At 40.3% G+C, this 17302-nt stretch overlaps 1 protein-coding gene, 7 non-coding genes and 2 pseudogenes across 8 annotated transcripts; all 10 read right to left on the bottom strand.

The window, feature by feature from the left end:
* Nucleotides 1-146: 146 nt before the first annotated feature.
* LOC145982611 (U2 spliceosomal RNA) lies at nucleotides 147-336 on the bottom strand. Its single transcript, XR_014441112.1, has one exon. It is a non-coding gene; the product is annotated as a U2 spliceosomal RNA (small nuclear RNA).
* Nucleotides 337-1647: 1311 nt separating this feature from the next.
* Nucleotides 1648-2802, bottom strand: LOC145982548 (uncharacterized). The gene has a single exon (XM_083116003.1). The coding sequence runs from the start codon at nucleotides 2800-2802 to the stop codon at nucleotides 1648-1650; it is 1155 nt and encodes a 384-aa protein (XP_082972129.1).
* On the bottom strand, nucleotides 2716-2944 carry LOC145982568 (U2 spliceosomal RNA; annotated as a pseudogene).
* A 1118-nt stretch (nucleotides 2945-4062) lies between these two features.
* Nucleotides 4063-4255, bottom strand: LOC145982585 (U2 spliceosomal RNA). Its single transcript, XR_014441086.1, has one exon. It is a non-coding gene; the product is annotated as a U2 spliceosomal RNA (small nuclear RNA).
* Nucleotides 4256-5373: 1118 nt separating this feature from the next.
* On the bottom strand, nucleotides 5374-5566 carry LOC145982584 (U2 spliceosomal RNA). Its single transcript, XR_014441085.1, has one exon. It is a non-coding gene; the product is annotated as a U2 spliceosomal RNA (small nuclear RNA).
* A 1118-nt stretch (nucleotides 5567-6684) lies between these two features.
* Nucleotides 6685-6877, bottom strand: LOC145982583 (U2 spliceosomal RNA). Its single transcript, XR_014441084.1, has one exon. It is a non-coding gene; the product is annotated as a U2 spliceosomal RNA (small nuclear RNA).
* Nucleotides 6878-7995: 1118 nt separating this feature from the next.
* LOC145982580 (U2 spliceosomal RNA) lies at nucleotides 7996-8188 on the bottom strand. Its single transcript, XR_014441082.1, has one exon. It is a non-coding gene; the product is annotated as a U2 spliceosomal RNA (small nuclear RNA).
* Nucleotides 8189-9306: 1118 nt separating this feature from the next.
* Nucleotides 9307-9498, bottom strand: LOC145982618 (U2 spliceosomal RNA). The gene has a single exon (XR_014441118.1). It is a non-coding gene; the product is annotated as a U2 spliceosomal RNA (small nuclear RNA).
* Nucleotides 9499-11021: 1523 nt separating this feature from the next.
* Nucleotides 11022-11170, bottom strand: LOC145982571 (U2 spliceosomal RNA; annotated as a pseudogene).
* A 1118-nt stretch (nucleotides 11171-12288) lies between these two features.
* Nucleotides 12289-12479, bottom strand: LOC145982614 (U2 spliceosomal RNA). The gene has a single exon (XR_014441114.1). It is a non-coding gene; the product is annotated as a U2 spliceosomal RNA (small nuclear RNA).
* Nucleotides 12480-17302: the final 4823 nt, after the last annotated feature.

Genomic DNA, 17302 nt, shown 5'->3' with positions numbered 1-17302 from the left:
ACGTAAAGGGAAGTGAAAGAAGTAGAGTAAGCTTTTCAATGGAAATGTCGCATGTTCTGTAGTCAACTAAATATCCGATCAATTGACATTGCAGAAATCCAAAATATTAAACACATTTTTGGGTTAATCGTTTTTTTTTGCATTCGATAAGGTCTGCCGTTCCCGACTGTACTGCAATGCCGGGCCGACAGGTGGTGAGGGTGTGGCAAGCCACGACCGCCTCACCTGTTTCCAAAAATCAGTTTAATATACTGGACCTGCAATGCAGGTCGTATCAGATATTAAGCTGATAAGAACAGATAAAAAAACTTTATTACAGAAAATGCTGAACGAAGTTCAGAATATACAGCTCACCTATTTTAAAATGAGATTTCAAGTTGCACAGCCTTAGCTGGCAGTATAGACATAATATTAGAACAGAGTTATAAAATCCAATCAAAATCAGGTATTGTAAAATACAAATCAATTATTGAATTAGAAGATCAAGTTCAAGTTCATTAACTACGTCATCAATTCATAACATATCCAGTATAACCAATATGAGTATCACTAAATATTCATAAACCATTTGAGTTTATGCCTCATACGCTTAAATAGTTCAAATTTAACATATGAACATTAACCCCACTACAACTAGGAGTTAAATTTGTCAATCTTCAAAGATGACAACGTATGCTATACTAAATAATCTCATAAGATACAACCATAAAATAAGCAAGCGAGACTTCAACCTTAGATCAAATATTCAAAAACACTAAAGGCAAGTTAAAACCAATAAGATTTAGCAATTGCATAAGTGTACAGCATTAGATATATCGTTGCGGGACCATATACATAACAAATTGGCCGTATGATAACCATAAGAGTCATGTGTCAGGTGAATATATTTCTAAAAAATTAATCCAGAATATTAAGTAACGTATAATCACGATAATAACTCTACTTAGTTTGACATACAATAATTACAGAGCCATTAGTAAATGACTATCCTCCATCCTATGATATAGGATCACTCAATTTAAAATACAATAATCATACGACTGTTCATCATAAAGGCAGTTTACATCATTAAATAAAGTAAATTTGCATTCATTGCATACAATTCATTTATAACACAATAAGTGGAAATTCACAAGTAGATAATAAACTCAAAGACACCGAAAAACAAATAAAATACAATATGATTTGCAGTTGCATAGACTTTGAGCAGAATATAATCCAATAATTAAATGAATATAGTGGCCTTTAACCAAATAAAATTCAATCATGCCATGGACATATAATAATATACAAACGTTAAATTATAATTAAAATTATATAAAAGTTATAGGTCCACTACTTGAAATATTCAAACAACCCTTAATCAGTAAGGCCGCTTACAATATTTAAAATATAGCTAATTTACATTTATTAGCATATAATTCATTAATAACCGATTGGCCAAGATAAAACAAAAGGCTAACATTAATATCCTACAGGGCCAGTCCAATATTACAGCTTCCCGGTAACATGCTCGGTAGGATATAGGTCATATCAGGTTTAAGACTGGTAAAGTCAATCTACTACTACTTACACAAAACAAGTCACCAGTTAATGAAATCGTCAGTAATTATACTTCAAGAGTTCAACAGGTAGGAAGGTAAAATCTTAGTACTGTCTAGCCCCTGTTATATGCTCAATAAAAATATCCCTGGACCATTTAATAGTGTCGCTCACAATAAGCCTCTTCATTAGGCCTGAGTATCGATCACTAATGCCCAATGCTCTAATAATACTATCGTTGGCCGGGTCCCATGTTCCAAGGGCTCCAACAACTAGAGCATCACATGTGACCCGCCACCCTTTTGCAATAAGTTGGTCAGCAAGCGATTCGTATTTTAGTTGTTTAAGCATTCGAACAGCTTCAAGAGATTCCTTCCTGTTGTCAAATGGTACAGCTACATCCACAATGTGACACGACTTTTTCTCATTAGAATATGCAACTATGTCAGGCCTTAGTGTGCTATTGCACCCCTCAACTCTTTTATTAATATTAATGATGGAGAATTTGGATGCAATCGCTTTAGCTATACGCTCTTGAATTGCATTGTGGCGCAGCTGCCATGCAGCAGAATGAAGTCTGCAGTGGTTGATCACATGAGGCAAAGTTTCGACAGCGTACCCACATCGCCTACACCTTTTATCTCCTTGTCCGTATCTAGTAGTACCATTTAATTTTACGGTTCCCAGACGAGCCTGGTGTATAAATCTCCAATCTGCAAAGCGGGTATATTTACCCTCCCTAACAAAGTGATTGGAGAAGTAGGAGGCTGAAGAAATGTCCATTACTTTTCCTTGGTCAGGCTTCTTTTTGATTTTAACCAAGTAAAACTCTTGAGCAGCTTTTCTGAGCATTGATTGTAAATAGCCACGTGAAGATTCATCAACAATTATTTTGTTTCCACTAGAGGGACAAGTAAATCTAATCTCCAGGGAATTTCTGTTGTTATTGAACGACCATTCAATGTTGAATTGCTTCTTCAGTAACACAGTTGACTTTCTGCAGTAGGACCAGGTAGAAGAAGTATCACCTCCATCTCTGGAAAACTCCTCATCATTCCTGCCATTCAAGTAATCAGTCAACTCAGACCATGAGGGATCCTTCCTAATTTTCCTTCTTACCACACTCTTCAATTCACCCAATGCCACTCTTTGGACATTCACATCAGGAGTCGTCAGCAATCTATATGCACGGACAATGCCCGAAATATCAACCAGTTCACTCAGGGGCAGAATGCCAGCACCACCCTTATCCGTGGACATAAAAACTATTTCGGGACTAGCCCGAGCTGGCAAGTTAAGCCACTTCTTAACCAGTCGCTTCAAAGCCGAGTCAATTTCTCTGAAGTTCTTTGATAAGAACAGATACTACACTTTGATCTTAGCCAAAAGGCCGAGAAGCGATGGGGTTTGGTGCAAAAAGTGTAAAAATGTACGTGAACAACAGCTTACCTGGCCGTGGGAGTCACAGTTCCGTTGACCCTGCAGATTGATCACAAGATTTCTGATCACAAATGAACATGTATTTAAACGCAGGCCAGAAGGACACATTTAATTGATGTCTGAGATTTGCCGATATGCACCACAATTTGTCAGGGTGAGGAAAGGAAGTGATCTGGAGTGACACTTTTTGAGGGCCAGGTACTTATACCAATGGCTAGAAAACAGGTTCCGTTTCCGGTGCTCTGAGAAATTCCCTCGCGCAGCGTGGATTTTCCCTCACTGGCGCACGATCGTAGAGTCGTCACTGGTTTCCCGCCATTGGACGCCCAAGCTGCTAATATTTCTGGATCGCAGTAAATAGAATGAAATGCGGCCATCGGGGAATGTAGGTAGCATTGGCCCAACTTGACTCTAGTTTCGCAGTGTACAACTAAAAAGCAACGCATGTGGGTTTACGTAATACCTTTTAATATAAGTGTGTGTATTGCAGAAATAGAAAAGAGGCCACATGAGGAGGAAAAAGTGTAAAATTGCAGAAGTGGATACATTTCGCGAAACGAAATTGTTCCCATTTGACACCGAAAAGGTGCCTGTTGCACACACCGTGAATGCCTCGGTACGGGTTTAAACGAACGGGAGACAAGCTGTGACGCTGTATTGAGCATTGCGAAAGGTTGTGGAGAAAAGTGATATGAAAGAAAGATAGGCACAGAGAGGGCAATTTGAGTGGTGTGCATGTGTGAATCGCCTTACCTAAAGTGACAAATGAACATTGGAAATTACCTAGAGAAATCGAGGACATGGTTCATGTGTGGGCGAGCCTCTGTGCTGGAGTGGTCAGTGTTAAGCGTTACGAAGAGAGGGAAGTTGGAAATATAGAAAATGTTCCATCCTGCTATCCATCGTCGCGATTATCCGAAATGGTAGTAACGCGACGTAAAGGGAAGTGAAAGAAGTAGAGTAAGCTTTTCAATGGAAATGTCGCATGTTCTGTAGTCAACTAAATATCCGATCAATTGACATTGCAGAAATCCAAAATATTAAACACATTTTTGGGTTAATCGTTTTTTTTTGCATTCGATAAGGTCTGCCGTTCCCGACTGTACTGCAATGCCGGGCCGACAGGTGGTGAGGGTGTGGCAAGCCACGACCGCCTCACCTGTTTCCAAAAATCAGTTTAATATACTGGACCTGCAATGCAGGTCGTATCAGATATTAAGCTGATAAGAACAGATACTACACTTTGATCTTAGCCAAAAGGCCGAGAAGCGATGGGGTTTGGTGCAAAAAGTGTAAAAATGTACGTGAACAACAGCTTACCTGGCCGTGGGAGTCACAGTTCCGTTGACCCTGCAGATTGATCACAAGATTTCTGATCACAAATGAACATGTATTTAAACGCAGGCCAGAAGGACACATTTAATTGATGTCTGAGATTTGCCGATATGCACCACAATTTGTCAGGGTGAGGAAAGGAAGTGATCTGGAGTGACACTTTTTGAGGGCCAGGTACTTATACCAATGGCTAGAAAACAGGTTCCGTTTCCGGTGCTCTGAGAAATTCCCTCGCGCAGCGTGGATTTTCCCTCACTGGCGCACGATCGTAGAGTCGTCACTGGTTTCCCGCCATTGGACGCCCAAGCTGCTAATATTTCTGGATCGCAGTAAATAGAATGAAATGCGGCCATCGGGGAATGTAGGTAGCATTGGCCCAACTTGACTCTAGTTTCGCAGTGTACAACTAAAAAGCAACGCATGTGGGTTTACGTAATACCTTTTAATATAAGTGTGTGTATTGCAGAAATAGAAAAGAGGCCACATGAGGAGGAAAAAGTGTAAAATTGCAGAAGTGGATACATTTCGCGAAACGAAATTGTTCCCATTTGACACCGAAAAGGTGCCTGTTGCACACACCGTGAATGCCTCGGTACGGGTTTAAACGAACGGGAGACAAGCTGTGACGCTGTATTGAGCATTGCGAAAGGTTGTGGAGAAAAGTGATATGAAAGAAAGATAGGCACAGAGAGGGCAATTTGAGTGGTGTGCATGTGTGAATCGCCTTACCTAAAGTGACAAATGAACATTGGAAATTACCTAGAGAAATCGAGGACATGGTTCATGTGTGGGCGAGCCTCTGTGCTGGAGTGGTCAGTGTTAAGCGTTACGAAGAGAGGGAAGTTGGAAATATAGAAAATGTTCCATCCTGCTATCCATCGTCGCGATTATCCGAAATGGTAGTAACGCGACGTAAAGGGAAGTGAAAGAAGTAGAGTAAGCTTTTCAATGGAAATGTCGCATGTTCTGTAGTCAACTAAATATCCGATCAATTGACATTGCAGAAATCCAAAATATTAAACACATTTTTGGGTTAATCGTTTTTTTTTGCATTCGATAAGGTCTGCCGTTCCCGACTGTACTGCAATGCCGGGCCGACAGGTGGTGAGGGTGTGGCAAGCCACGACCGCCTCACCTGTTTCCAAAAATCAGTTTAATATACTGGACCTGCAATGCAGGTCGTATCAGATATTAAGCTGATAAGAACAGATACTACACTTTGATCTTAGCCAAAAGGCCGAGAAGCGATGGGGTTTGGTGCAAAAAGTGTAAAAATGTACGTGAACAACAGCTTACCTGGCCGTGGGAGTCACAGTTCCGTTGACCCTGCAGATTGATCACAAGATTTCTGATCACAAATGAACATGTATTTAAACGCAGGCCAGAAGGACACATTTAATTGATGTCTGAGATTTGCCGATATGCACCACAATTTGTCAGGGTGAGGAAAGGAAGTGATCTGGAGTGACACTTTTTGAGGGCCAGGTACTTATACCAATGGCTAGAAAACAGGTTCCGTTTCCGGTGCTCTGAGAAATTCCCTCGCGCAGCGTGGATTTTCCCTCACTGGCGCACGATCGTAGAGTCGTCACTGGTTTCCCGCCATTGGACGCCCAAGCTGCTAATATTTCTGGATCGCAGTAAATAGAATGAAATGCGGCCATCGGGGAATGTAGGTAGCATTGGCCCAACTTGACTCTAGTTTCGCAGTGTACAACTAAAAAGCAACGCATGTGGGTTTACGTAATACCTTTTAATATAAGTGTGTGTATTGCAGAAATAGAAAAGAGGCCACATGAGGAGGAAAAAGTGTAAAATTGCAGAAGTGGATACATTTCGCGAAACGAAATTGTTCCCATTTGACACCGAAAAGGTGCCTGTTGCACACACCGTGAATGCCTCGGTACGGGTTTAAACGAACGGGAGACAAGCTGTGACGCTGTATTGAGCATTGCGAAAGGTTGTGGAGAAAAGTGATATGAAAGAAAGATAGGCACAGAGAGGGCAATTTGAGTGGTGTGCATGTGTGAATCGCCTTACCTAAAGTGACAAATGAACATTGGAAATTACCTAGAGAAATCGAGGACATGGTTCATGTGTGGGCGAGCCTCTGTGCTGGAGTGGTCAGTGTTAAGCGTTACGAAGAGAGGGAAGTTGGAAATATAGAAAATGTTCCATCCTGCTATCCATCGTCGCGATTATCCGAAATGGTAGTAACGCGACGTAAAGGGAAGTGAAAGAAGTAGAGTAAGCTTTTCAATGGAAATGTCGCATGTTCTGTAGTCAACTAAATATCCGATCAATTGACATTGCAGAAATCCAAAATATTAAACACATTTTTGGGTTAATCGTTTTTTTTTGCATTCGATAAGGTCTGCCGTTCCCGACTGTACTGCAATGCCGGGCCGACAGGTGGTGAGGGTGTGGCAAGCCACGACCGCCTCACCTGTTTCCAAAAATCAGTTTAATATACTGGACCTGCAATGCAGGTCGTATCAGATATTAAGCTGATAAGAACAGATACTACACTTTGATCTTAGCCAAAAGGCCGAGAAGCGATGGGGTTTGGTGCAAAAAGTGTAAAAATGTACGTGAACAACAGCTTACCTGGCCGTGGGAGTCACAGTTCCGTTGACCCTGCAGATTGATCACAAGATTTCTGATCACAAATGAACATGTATTTAAACGCAGGCCAGAAGGACACATTTAATTGATGTCTGAGATTTGCCGATATGCACCACAATTTGTCAGGGTGAGGAAAGGAAGTGATCTGGAGTGACACTTTTTGAGGGCCAGGTACTTATACCAATGGCTAGAAAACAGGTTCCGTTTCCGGTGCTCTGAGAAATTCCCTCGCGCAGCGTGGATTTTCCCTCACTGGCGCACGATCGTAGAGTCGTCACTGGTTTCCCGCCATTGGACGCCCAAGCTGCTAATATTTCTGGATCGCAGTAAATAGAATGAAATGCGGCCATCGGGGAATGTAGGTAGCATTGGCCCAACTTGACTCTAGTTTCGCAGTGTACAACTAAAAAGCAACGCATGTGGGTTTACGTAATACCTTTTAATATAAGTGTGTGTATTGCAGAAATAGAAAAGAGGCCACATGAGGAGGAAAAAGTGTAAAATTGCAGAAGTGGATACATTTCGCGAAACGAAATTGTTCCCATTTGACACCGAAAAGGTGCCTGTTGCACACACCGTGAATGCCTCGGTACGGGTTTAAACGAACGGGAGACAAGCTGTGACGCTGTATTGAGCATTGCGAAAGGTTGTGGAGAAAAGTGATATGAAAGAAAGATAGGCACAGAGAGGGCAATTTGAGTGGTGTGCATGTGTGAATCGCCTTACCTAAAGTGACAAATGAACATTGGAAATTACCTAGAGAAATCGAGGACATGGTTCATGTGTGGGCGAGCCTCTGTGCTGGAGTGGTCAGTGTTAAGCGTTACGAAGAGAGGGAAGTTGGAAATATAGAAAATGTTCCATCCTGCTATCCATCGTCGCGATTATCCGAAATGGTAGTAACGCGACGTAAAGGGAAGTGAAAGAAGTAGAGTAAGCTTTTCAATGGAAATGTCGCATGTTCTGTAGTCAACTAAATATCCGATCAATTGACATTGCAGAAATCCAAAATATTAAACACATTTTTGGGTTAATCGTTTTTTTTTGCATTCGATAAGGTCTGCCGTTCCCGACTGTACTGCAATGCCGGGCCGACAGGTGGTGAGGGTGTGGCAAGCCACGACCGCCTCACCTGTTTCCAAAAATCAGTTTAATATACTGGACCTGCAATGCAGGTCGTATCAGATATTAAGCTGATAAGAACAGATACTACACTTTGATCTTAGCCAAAAGGCCGAGAAGCGATGGGGTTTGGTGCAAAAAGTGTAAAAATGTACGTGAACAACAGCTTACCTGGCCGTGGGAGTCACAGTTCCGTTGACCCTGCAGATTGATCACAAGATTTCTGATCACAAATGAACATGTATTTAAACGCAGGCCAGAAGGACACATTTAATTGATGTCTGAGATTTGCCGATATGCACCACAATTTGTCAGGGTGAGGAAAGGAAGTGATCTGGAGTGACACTTTTTGAGGGCCAGGTACTTATACCAATGGCTAGAAAACAGGTTCCGTTTCCGGTGCTCTGAGAAATTCCCTCGCGCAGCGTGGATTTTCCCTCACTGGCGCACGATCGTAGAGTCGTCACTGGTTTCCCGCCATTGGACGCCCAAGCTGCTAATATTTCTGGATCGCAGTAAATAGAATGAAATGCGGCCATCGGGGAATGTAGGTAGCATTGGCCCAACTTGACTCTAGTTTCGCAGTGTACAACTAAAAAGCAACGCATGTGGGTTTACGTAATACCTTTTAATATAAGTGTGTGTATTGCAGAAATAGAAAAGAGGCCACATGAGGAGGAAAAAGTGTAAAATTGCAGAAGTGGATACATTTCGCGAAACGAAATTGTTCCCATTTGACACCGAAAAGGTGCCTGTTGCACACACCGTGAATGCCTCGGTACGGGTTTAAACGAACGGGAGACAAGCTGTGACGCTGTATTGAGCATTGCGAAAGGTTGTGGAGAAAAGTGATATGAAAGAAAGATAGGCACAGAGAGGGCAATTTGAGTGGTGTGCATGTGTGAATCGCCTTACCTAAAGTGACAAATGAACATTGGAAATTACCTAGAGAAATCGAGGACATGGTTCATGTGTGGGCGAGCCTCTGTGCTGGAGTGGTCAGTGTTAAGCGTTACGAAGAGAGGGAAGTTGGAAATATAGAAAATGTTCCATCCTGCTATCCATCGTCGCGATTATCCGAAATGGTAGTAACGCGACGTAAAGGGAAGTGAAAGAAGTAGAGTAAGCTTTTCAATGGAAATGTCGCATGTTCTGTAGTCAACTAAATATCCGATCAATTGACATTGCAGAAATCCAAAATATTAAACACATTTTTGGGTTAATCGTTTTTTTTTGCATTCGATAAGGTCTGCCGTTCCCGACTGTACTGCAATGCCGGGCCGACAGGTGGTGAGGGTGTGGCAAGCCACGACCGCCTCACCTGTTTCCAAAAATCAGTTTAATATACTGGACCTGCAATGCAGGTCGTATCAGATATTAAGCTGATAAGAACAGATTAAAACTTTTATTCAAGAAAATGCTCCAGATTACAGTACATTTAAGATAGAAAATAGACAAATTGCACATCATTGATGGCGTTCATTTTTAGTTTACAATACATTTAAAAAATGAAATAATAAGTTGCACATCTTTGATGGCTGATCTTGCCAAAACATAGATGAAACAGGCAATAATAAAATTATAGGGCCAATGCACATATAAACCAATAAAAATCACAATATATAAATTTCCAGATGCAAAGTAAAGTAAGGAGATCAACAGAGTCAAATTGAGCTACAATCTCAATAGGTAACATTGCACAAATTCATAACCTAATTTCGATGTCATGGTAACATCCTTGTTTTCACAAAAATAATTCTTAATGTATATTGCAGTTCTTTTAATAATGAAATGCCCAGTGGCACATCCTAAATAGTCATTCATGTAAAAAAAAACATAAGTAAAATAGATAACAGATTTTAGTCTATTACCATTAGGCAGATCACAATTACCTGATTAAATCAATTCATTAAAAAATTCCATCAATTATACTCCATTTCAATATCAATATGGCTCAATTAAGTTGATTGTCAAAATGACATCAAAGACCATAAAAACACAATAGAATTAATGTACATATAAGTTAATAAAGATTACCATACACACCGTTGCGAGTTCAAACTATAATAGCAAGTTTGGTCAAGTCAAATTAATGTTTTTGTCAAAGGCCATAGTGTCAAATTTAAATGTTATGTACGTATAAGCATATAAAATCACAGAATATACAATAGCAAATTCAGAAAATAATAGGTTCAGCTCAACAAATTAGCAACTTCATTGCACAATGATTCTAATAATTATAACAGCTCATTCAAGAATAAAATGTCTAATTTCTCATCCTAGATAATCATTCTAGTAGAAGCATTGGTGAAATAGATAACAAATTTCAATCCATTGCAATTAGGCAGTTCACAATTACATGATTAAACCATTCATTAAAAATCACATCAGTAATACTCCATATCAATGTCAATGTGACCAATCTAAATCCCTTGTCAAAATTACTCAAAGGCCATAAATATTAACATTAAATACAATAAAAACAGTGAACATATAACTCAATAAGGTTCACCGTACACAAAGTATCAAATTCAAAATATAATAGCAAATTTGGTGGAGCCAAAATAAGCTCCAGTTACATAAATCAAGTTGAGCAAATTCTTATCTAATATAATTAACATCGCCACTCAGGCCTCCTGGTATTGCCTTGATCCGGTGATATGTTCAATGAATATGTCGCGAGACCATTTGATGGTGTCCCTTACCATCAATTTTTTCATCAGGCCCGCATACCTGTCGCTAATACCCAAAGCCCTAATGATACTATCATTTGCTGGGTCCCATGATCCCAGAGCTCCAACAACCAAGGCATCACAAGTAACTCGCCACCCCTGACTAGCAAGTTCATCAGCAAGCGGTTCGTACTTTAGCTGTTTAATCATCCGAACCGCCTCTAATGCTTCCTTCCTGTTTTCAAAGGGTACTGCTATGTCGATGATATGGCATGTTTTGCCAACTGGAGATCTGATTACAAGGTCAGGTCTGAGCAAGCTGTTACACCCTTCCACTCTTTTATTGACACTGACATTGTAGCGATTAGATGCAAGAGCTTTAATTTAAGAACAGATACTACACTTTGATCTTAGCCAAAAGGCCGAGAAGCGATGGGGTTTGGTGCAAAAAGTGTAAAAATGTACGTGAACAACAGCTTACCTGGCCGTGGGAGTCACAGTTCCGTTGACCCTGCAGATTGATCACAAGATTTCTGATCACAAATGAACATGTATTTAAACGCAGGCCAGAAGGACACATTTAATTGATGTCTGAGATTTGCCGATATGCACCACAATTTGTCAGGGTGAGGAAAGGAAGTGATCTGGAGTGACACTTTTTGAGGGCCAGGTACTTATACCAATGGCTAGAAAACAGGTTCCGTTTCCGGTGCTCTGAGAAATTCCCTCGCGCAGCGTGGATTTTCCCTCACTGGCGCACGATCGTAGAGTCGTCACTGGTTTCCCGCCATTGGACGCCCAAGCTGCTAATATTTCTGGATCGCAGTAAATAGAATGAAATGCGGCCATCGGGGAATGTAGGTAGCATTGGCCCAACTTGACTCTAGTTTCGCAGTGTACAACTAAAAAGCAACGCATGTGGGTTTACGTAATACCTTTTAATATAAGTGTGTGTATTGCAGAAATAGAAAAGAGGCCACATGAGGAGGAAAAAGTGTAAAATTGCAGAAGTGGATACATTTCGCGAAACGAAATTGTTCCCATTTGACACCGAAAAGGTGCCTGTTGCACACACCGTGAATGCCTCGGTACGGGTTTAAACGAACGGGAGACAAGCTGTGACGCTGTATTGAGCATTGCGAAAGGTTGTGGAGAAAAGTGATATGAAAGAAAGATAGGCACAGAGAGGGCAATTTGAGTGGTGTGCATGTGTGAATCGCCTTACCTAAAGTGACAAATGAACATTGGAAATTACCTAGAGAAATCGAGGACATGGTTCATGTGTGGGCGAGCCTCTGTGCTGGAGTGGTCAGTGTTAAGCGTTACGAAGAGAGGGAAGTTGGAAATATAGAAAATGTTCCATCCTGCTATCCATCGTCGCGATTATCCGAAATGGTAGTAACGCGACGTAAAGGGAAGTGAAAGAAGTAGAGTAAGCTTTTCAATGGAAATGTCGCATGTTCTGTAGTCAACTAAATATCCGATCAATTGACATTGCAGAAATCCAAAATATTAAACACATTTTTGGGTTAATCGTTTTTTTTTGCATTCGATAAGGTCTGCCGTTCCCGACTGTACTGCAATGCCGGGCCGACAGGTGGTGAGGGTGTGGCAAGCCACGACCGCCTCACCTGTTTCCAAAAATCAGTTTAATATACTGGACCTGCAATGCAGGTCGTATCAGATATTAAGCTGATAAGAACAGATAAAAAAAACTTTATTACAGAAAATGCTGAACGAAGTTCAGAATATACAGCTCACCTATTTTAAAATGAGATTTCAAGTTGCACAGCCTTAGCTGGCAGTATAGACATAATATTAGAACAGAGTTATAAAATCCAATCAAAATCAGGTATTGTAAAATACAAATCAATTATTGAATTAGAAGATCAAGTTCAAGTTCATTAACTACGTCATCAATTCATAACATATCCAGTATAACCAATATGAGTATCGCTAAATATTCATAAACCATTTGAGTTTATGCCTCATACGCTTAAATAGTTCAAATTTAACATATGAACATTAACCCCACTACAACTAGGAGTTAAATTTGTCAATCTTCAAAGATGACAACGTATGCTATACTAAATAATCTCATAAGATACAACCATAAAATAAGCAAGCGAGACTTCAACCTTAGATCAAATATTCAAAAACACTAAAGGCAAGTTAAAACCAATAAGAATTAGCAATTGCATAAGTGTACAGCATTAGATATATCGTTGCGGGACCATATACATAACAAATTGGCCGTATGATAACCATAAGAGTCATGTGTCAGGTGAATATATTTCTAAAAAATTAATCCAGAATATTAAGTAACGTATAATCACGATAATAACTCTACTTAGTTTGACATACAATAATTACAGAGCCATTAGTAAATGACTATCCTCCATCCTATGATATAGGATCACTCAATTTAAAATACAATAATCATACGACTGTTCATCATAAAGGCAGTTTACATCATTAAATAAAGTAAATTTGCATTCATTGCATACAATTCATTTATAACACAATAAGTGGAAATTCACAAGTAGATAATAAACTCAAAGACACCGAAAAACAAATAAAATACAATATGATTTGCAGTTGCATAGACTTTGAGCAGAATATAATCCAATAATTAAATGAATATAGTGGCCTTTAACCAAATAAAAATTCAATCATGCCATGGACATATAATAATATACAAACGTTAAATTATAATTAAAATTATATAAAAGTTATAGGTCCACTACTTGAAATATTCAAACAACCCTTAATCAGTAAGGCCGCTTACAATATTTAAAATATAGCTAATTTACATTTATTAGCATATAATTCATTAATAACCGATTGGCCAAGATAAAACAAAAGGCTAACATTAATATCCTACAGGGCCAGTCCAATATTACAGCTTCCCGGTAACATGCTCGGTAGGATATAGGTCATATCAGGTTTAAGACTGGTAAAGTCAATCTACTACTACTTACACAAAACAAGTCACCAGTTAATGAAATCGTCAGTAATTATACTTCAAGAGTTCAACAGGTAGGAAGGTAAAATCTTAGTACTGTCTAGCCCCTGTTATATGCTCAATAAAAATATCCCTGGACCATTTAATAGTGTCGCTCACAATAAGCCTCTTCATTAGGCCTGAGTATCTATCACTAATGCCCAATGCTCTAATAATACTATCGTTGGCCGGGTCCCATGTTCCAAGGGCTCCAACAACTAGAGCATCACATGTGACCCGCCACCCTTTTGCAATAAGTTGGTCAGCAAGCGATTCGTATTTTAGTTGTTTAAGCATTCGAACAGCTTCAAGAGATTCCTTCCTGTTGTCAAATGGTACAGCTACATCCACAATGTGACACGACTTTTTCTCATTAGAATATGCAACTATGTCAGGCCTTAGTGTGCTATTGCACCCCTCAACTCTTTTATTAATATTAATGATGGAGAATTTGGATGCAATCGCTTTAGCTATACGCTCTTGAATTGCATTGTGGCGCAGCTGCCATGCAGCAGAATGAAGTCTGCAGTGGTTGATCACATGAGGCAAAGTTTCGACAGCGTACCCACATCGCCTACACCTTTTATCTCCTTGTCCGTATCTAGTAGTACCATTTAATTTTACGGTTCCCAGACGAGCCTGGTGTATAAATCTCCAATCTGCAAAGCGGGTATATTTACCCTCCCTAACAAAGTGATTGGAGAAGTAGGAGGCTGAAGAAATGTCCATTACTTTTCCTTGGTCAGGCTTCTTTTTGATTTTAACCAAGTAAAACTCTTGAGCAGCTTTTCTGAGCATTGATTGTAAATAGCCACGTGAAGATTCATCAACAATTATTTTGTTTCCACTAGAGGGACAAGTAAATCTAATCTCCAGGGAATTTCTGTTGTTATTGAACGACCATTCAATGTTGAATTGCTTCTTCAGTAACACAGTTGACTTTCTGCAGTAGGACCAGGTAGAAGAAGTATCACCTCCATCTCTGGAAAACTCCTCATCATTCCTGCCATTCAAGTAATCAGTCAACTCAGACCATGAGGGATCCTTCCTAATTTTCCTTCTTACCACACTCTTCAATTCACCCAATGCCACTCTTTGGACATTCACATCAGGAGTCGTCAGCAATCTATATGCACGGACAATGCCCGAAATATCAACCAGTTCACTCAGGGGCAGAATGCCAGCACCACCCTTATCCGTGGACATAAAAACTATTTCGGGACTAGCCCGAGCTGGCAAGTTAAGCCACTTCTTAACCAGTCGCTTCAAAGCCGAGTCAATTTCTCTGAAGTTCTTTTTCATTATAAGTGAACCCCTAAGAGAATGCTGAAAGCGAGGCAAAATGAAGGACCTTATTGCATCAATTTTTTGCCACGGGGCAAGAAGACTAACATCTATTTTCTGCAGGTCTTCCGTGGCTTTAATTAGGGTTTCATCCGGACTTGAATTTGATTTGAAACCTGCCGGGATTCCCAAATAGCAATATATTTCCCCCTCCTTCAGAACCCTCATAGGGTTACCTCCAAGGAGAAAAGTAGAACCCTCTACTCTTCTTTTACCTTTACAGTTGACATGTAAAGATGCGCATTTTGGAGGTTTAAACTTCAAACCGATGGAATCAGCTGTTTTATGAGCTACGGTTAGCAATTCCTGCATCAAAGCGGATGATTTAGCAATGACGACTAGGTCGTCGGCATATGCTAAACATGAGTATGAATCACCAAGAAGTTTGTAGCCATGAGAGTCACTAACAGAAGTTAACTGACTAATAATAGACTCCATAGCGATATTAAAAAGGACAGGGCTAAGAGGACAGCCCTGTTTAACCCCAGCAGAGATTGGAATGTCCTTGGTATACCCAGTACTACTTCTAATTCGAGTGGTAGAATTAGAGTACATATCCTTAATGATAGTTAAGATACGATCAGGAAAACCAAATTTACGTAGGCTATCTAGGATGTGCTTATGAGGGACCGAGTTAAAGGCATTCGCCAAGTCGAGCCAAGCTACCACCACCTCTTTGTTATTTCTCCGTGCGTCATTGATAGCAGCCTGTATAATGAAGTTATGCTCAACACATCCCTCATAAGGCCGAAACCCTTTCTGAACACCTGAGAGAATTTCATTCCTTTCACAGAATTGAGAAATTCGATCTGAAATGACACCAGCATAAAGTTTCGAAATGGTGTTGCCAAGTGTAATCGGACGCCAATTATCCAAGATCTGCTTATCACCCTTTTTGTAAACTAATACCGTGTTTGATTTCTTCCAGCTGGCAGGAATACGATTCGCGTTCAGACATCTATTAAAGATGTATGTCAGTACAATACAGCCCGAATCATACTTCTTCAGAGCAGCATAAGAAACCCCATCAGGCCCAGGACTGGTATTTGCAGTTTTACCAAGTCTTTTTCTAACTTCATCGCAAGTAATTGGTCTGAGAGACATGTCATTGTTATCGTCACACACTTCCTCACCCTCGTCAGACGGCTCATTACCTTCTTCTGAGTTTAAATTATCAGGTAAGTCCAGATTAACCATCCTTTTACTTTTAAAGAGATCTTCAAAGTGCTTCTGAATCTCGGCAGCTTCAACCTCACAATATTGTGAGGATTGATTTAGGATGGAGTTAACCGCTTTCTTTTTGTTCACTCTAAATAATTTTTGTATTTTGGAAGCCTTCTGAGCATCAAATCTAGGGCCATTATTACGCCGATTAAACCTTCCGTCTCTAATGTTGGATCTTTGGGCAGAAGGATAAGCTCTCGGGTGTACATAGCTGGTATGAGTAGACCTACTGCTGTTGTTATTATTTTGAGGCTGATTAATTTCATTTGACTTGGGTTTCATAGCCAATATAAGACCATCGACAGTCACCTCAAAGTCTTCAAAATCAACAGCCTCTCTCAGCAATGTCAACCAATGGGATTGGAAGTTGGTTAGCTTTATTTCATTGTCATTCCTTATGTCAGCTGGTCGGTCAATTAAAGGGGCAGATTCCGGAGCAGCAATAAATTCATCAAGGATTATGTATTCCTCTCCGTCAACGACCATAATTTCCCCCTGTAAAGTCTGATCAATAGCAGTGGCCTGTGAAGAATTAGCTAGAGGGGAGAGAGAGAGGTTCAAATCCATATCAAGCGCCCTCTCGGAACACTGATTAGAGCCCAAATTATTACTAGATGAGACCCGGTTGGTCACAACATCCAACTCTATATCAATCAAACCGGTCTCTTCAACAGTATAAGTCTGAACACCAGAGGCATTAAAGGGAGACACATTGTTAGAGTCATCAGGATAAACATTATCCGTACTAGAACCAAATGTTTCATTTATAATCCTGAACTTTTCACCATTGACCCTAACTCCACTACTCGTGGTTTCTACATTATGATCGTTATAAGTGACTTGCCTCAATTCTGATGGGTTGGGGTCCGACTGGATGATGGGTCCCTCTAGAGAGTCAGAGAGGCAGCCATCCAGCTGATCCATATCATGCGCCCTCTCGGAGCACTGATTAGAGCCCAAATTATTACTAGATGAAACCCAGTTGGTCACAACA

The sequence above is a fragment of the Lepisma saccharinum genome, unplaced genomic scaffold, assembly GCF_977018435.1.
Source record: "Lepisma saccharinum unplaced genomic scaffold, izLepSacc3.1 HAP1_SCAFFOLD_250, whole genome shotgun sequence".
In the NCBI taxonomy this organism is placed as follows: domain Eukaryota; kingdom Metazoa; phylum Arthropoda; class Insecta; order Zygentoma; family Lepismatidae; genus Lepisma; species Lepisma saccharinum.
Note: the sequence above shows the minus strand (reverse complement) of the source record. Positions and strands in the feature narration are given on the sequence as shown.

Excerpts from the sequence above, each read along its gene's own strand:
- LOC145982548 (XM_083116003.1), bottom strand. The coding sequence starts at position 2,802 with ATGTCCACGGATAAGGGTGGTGCTGGCATTCTGCCCCTGAGTGAACTG.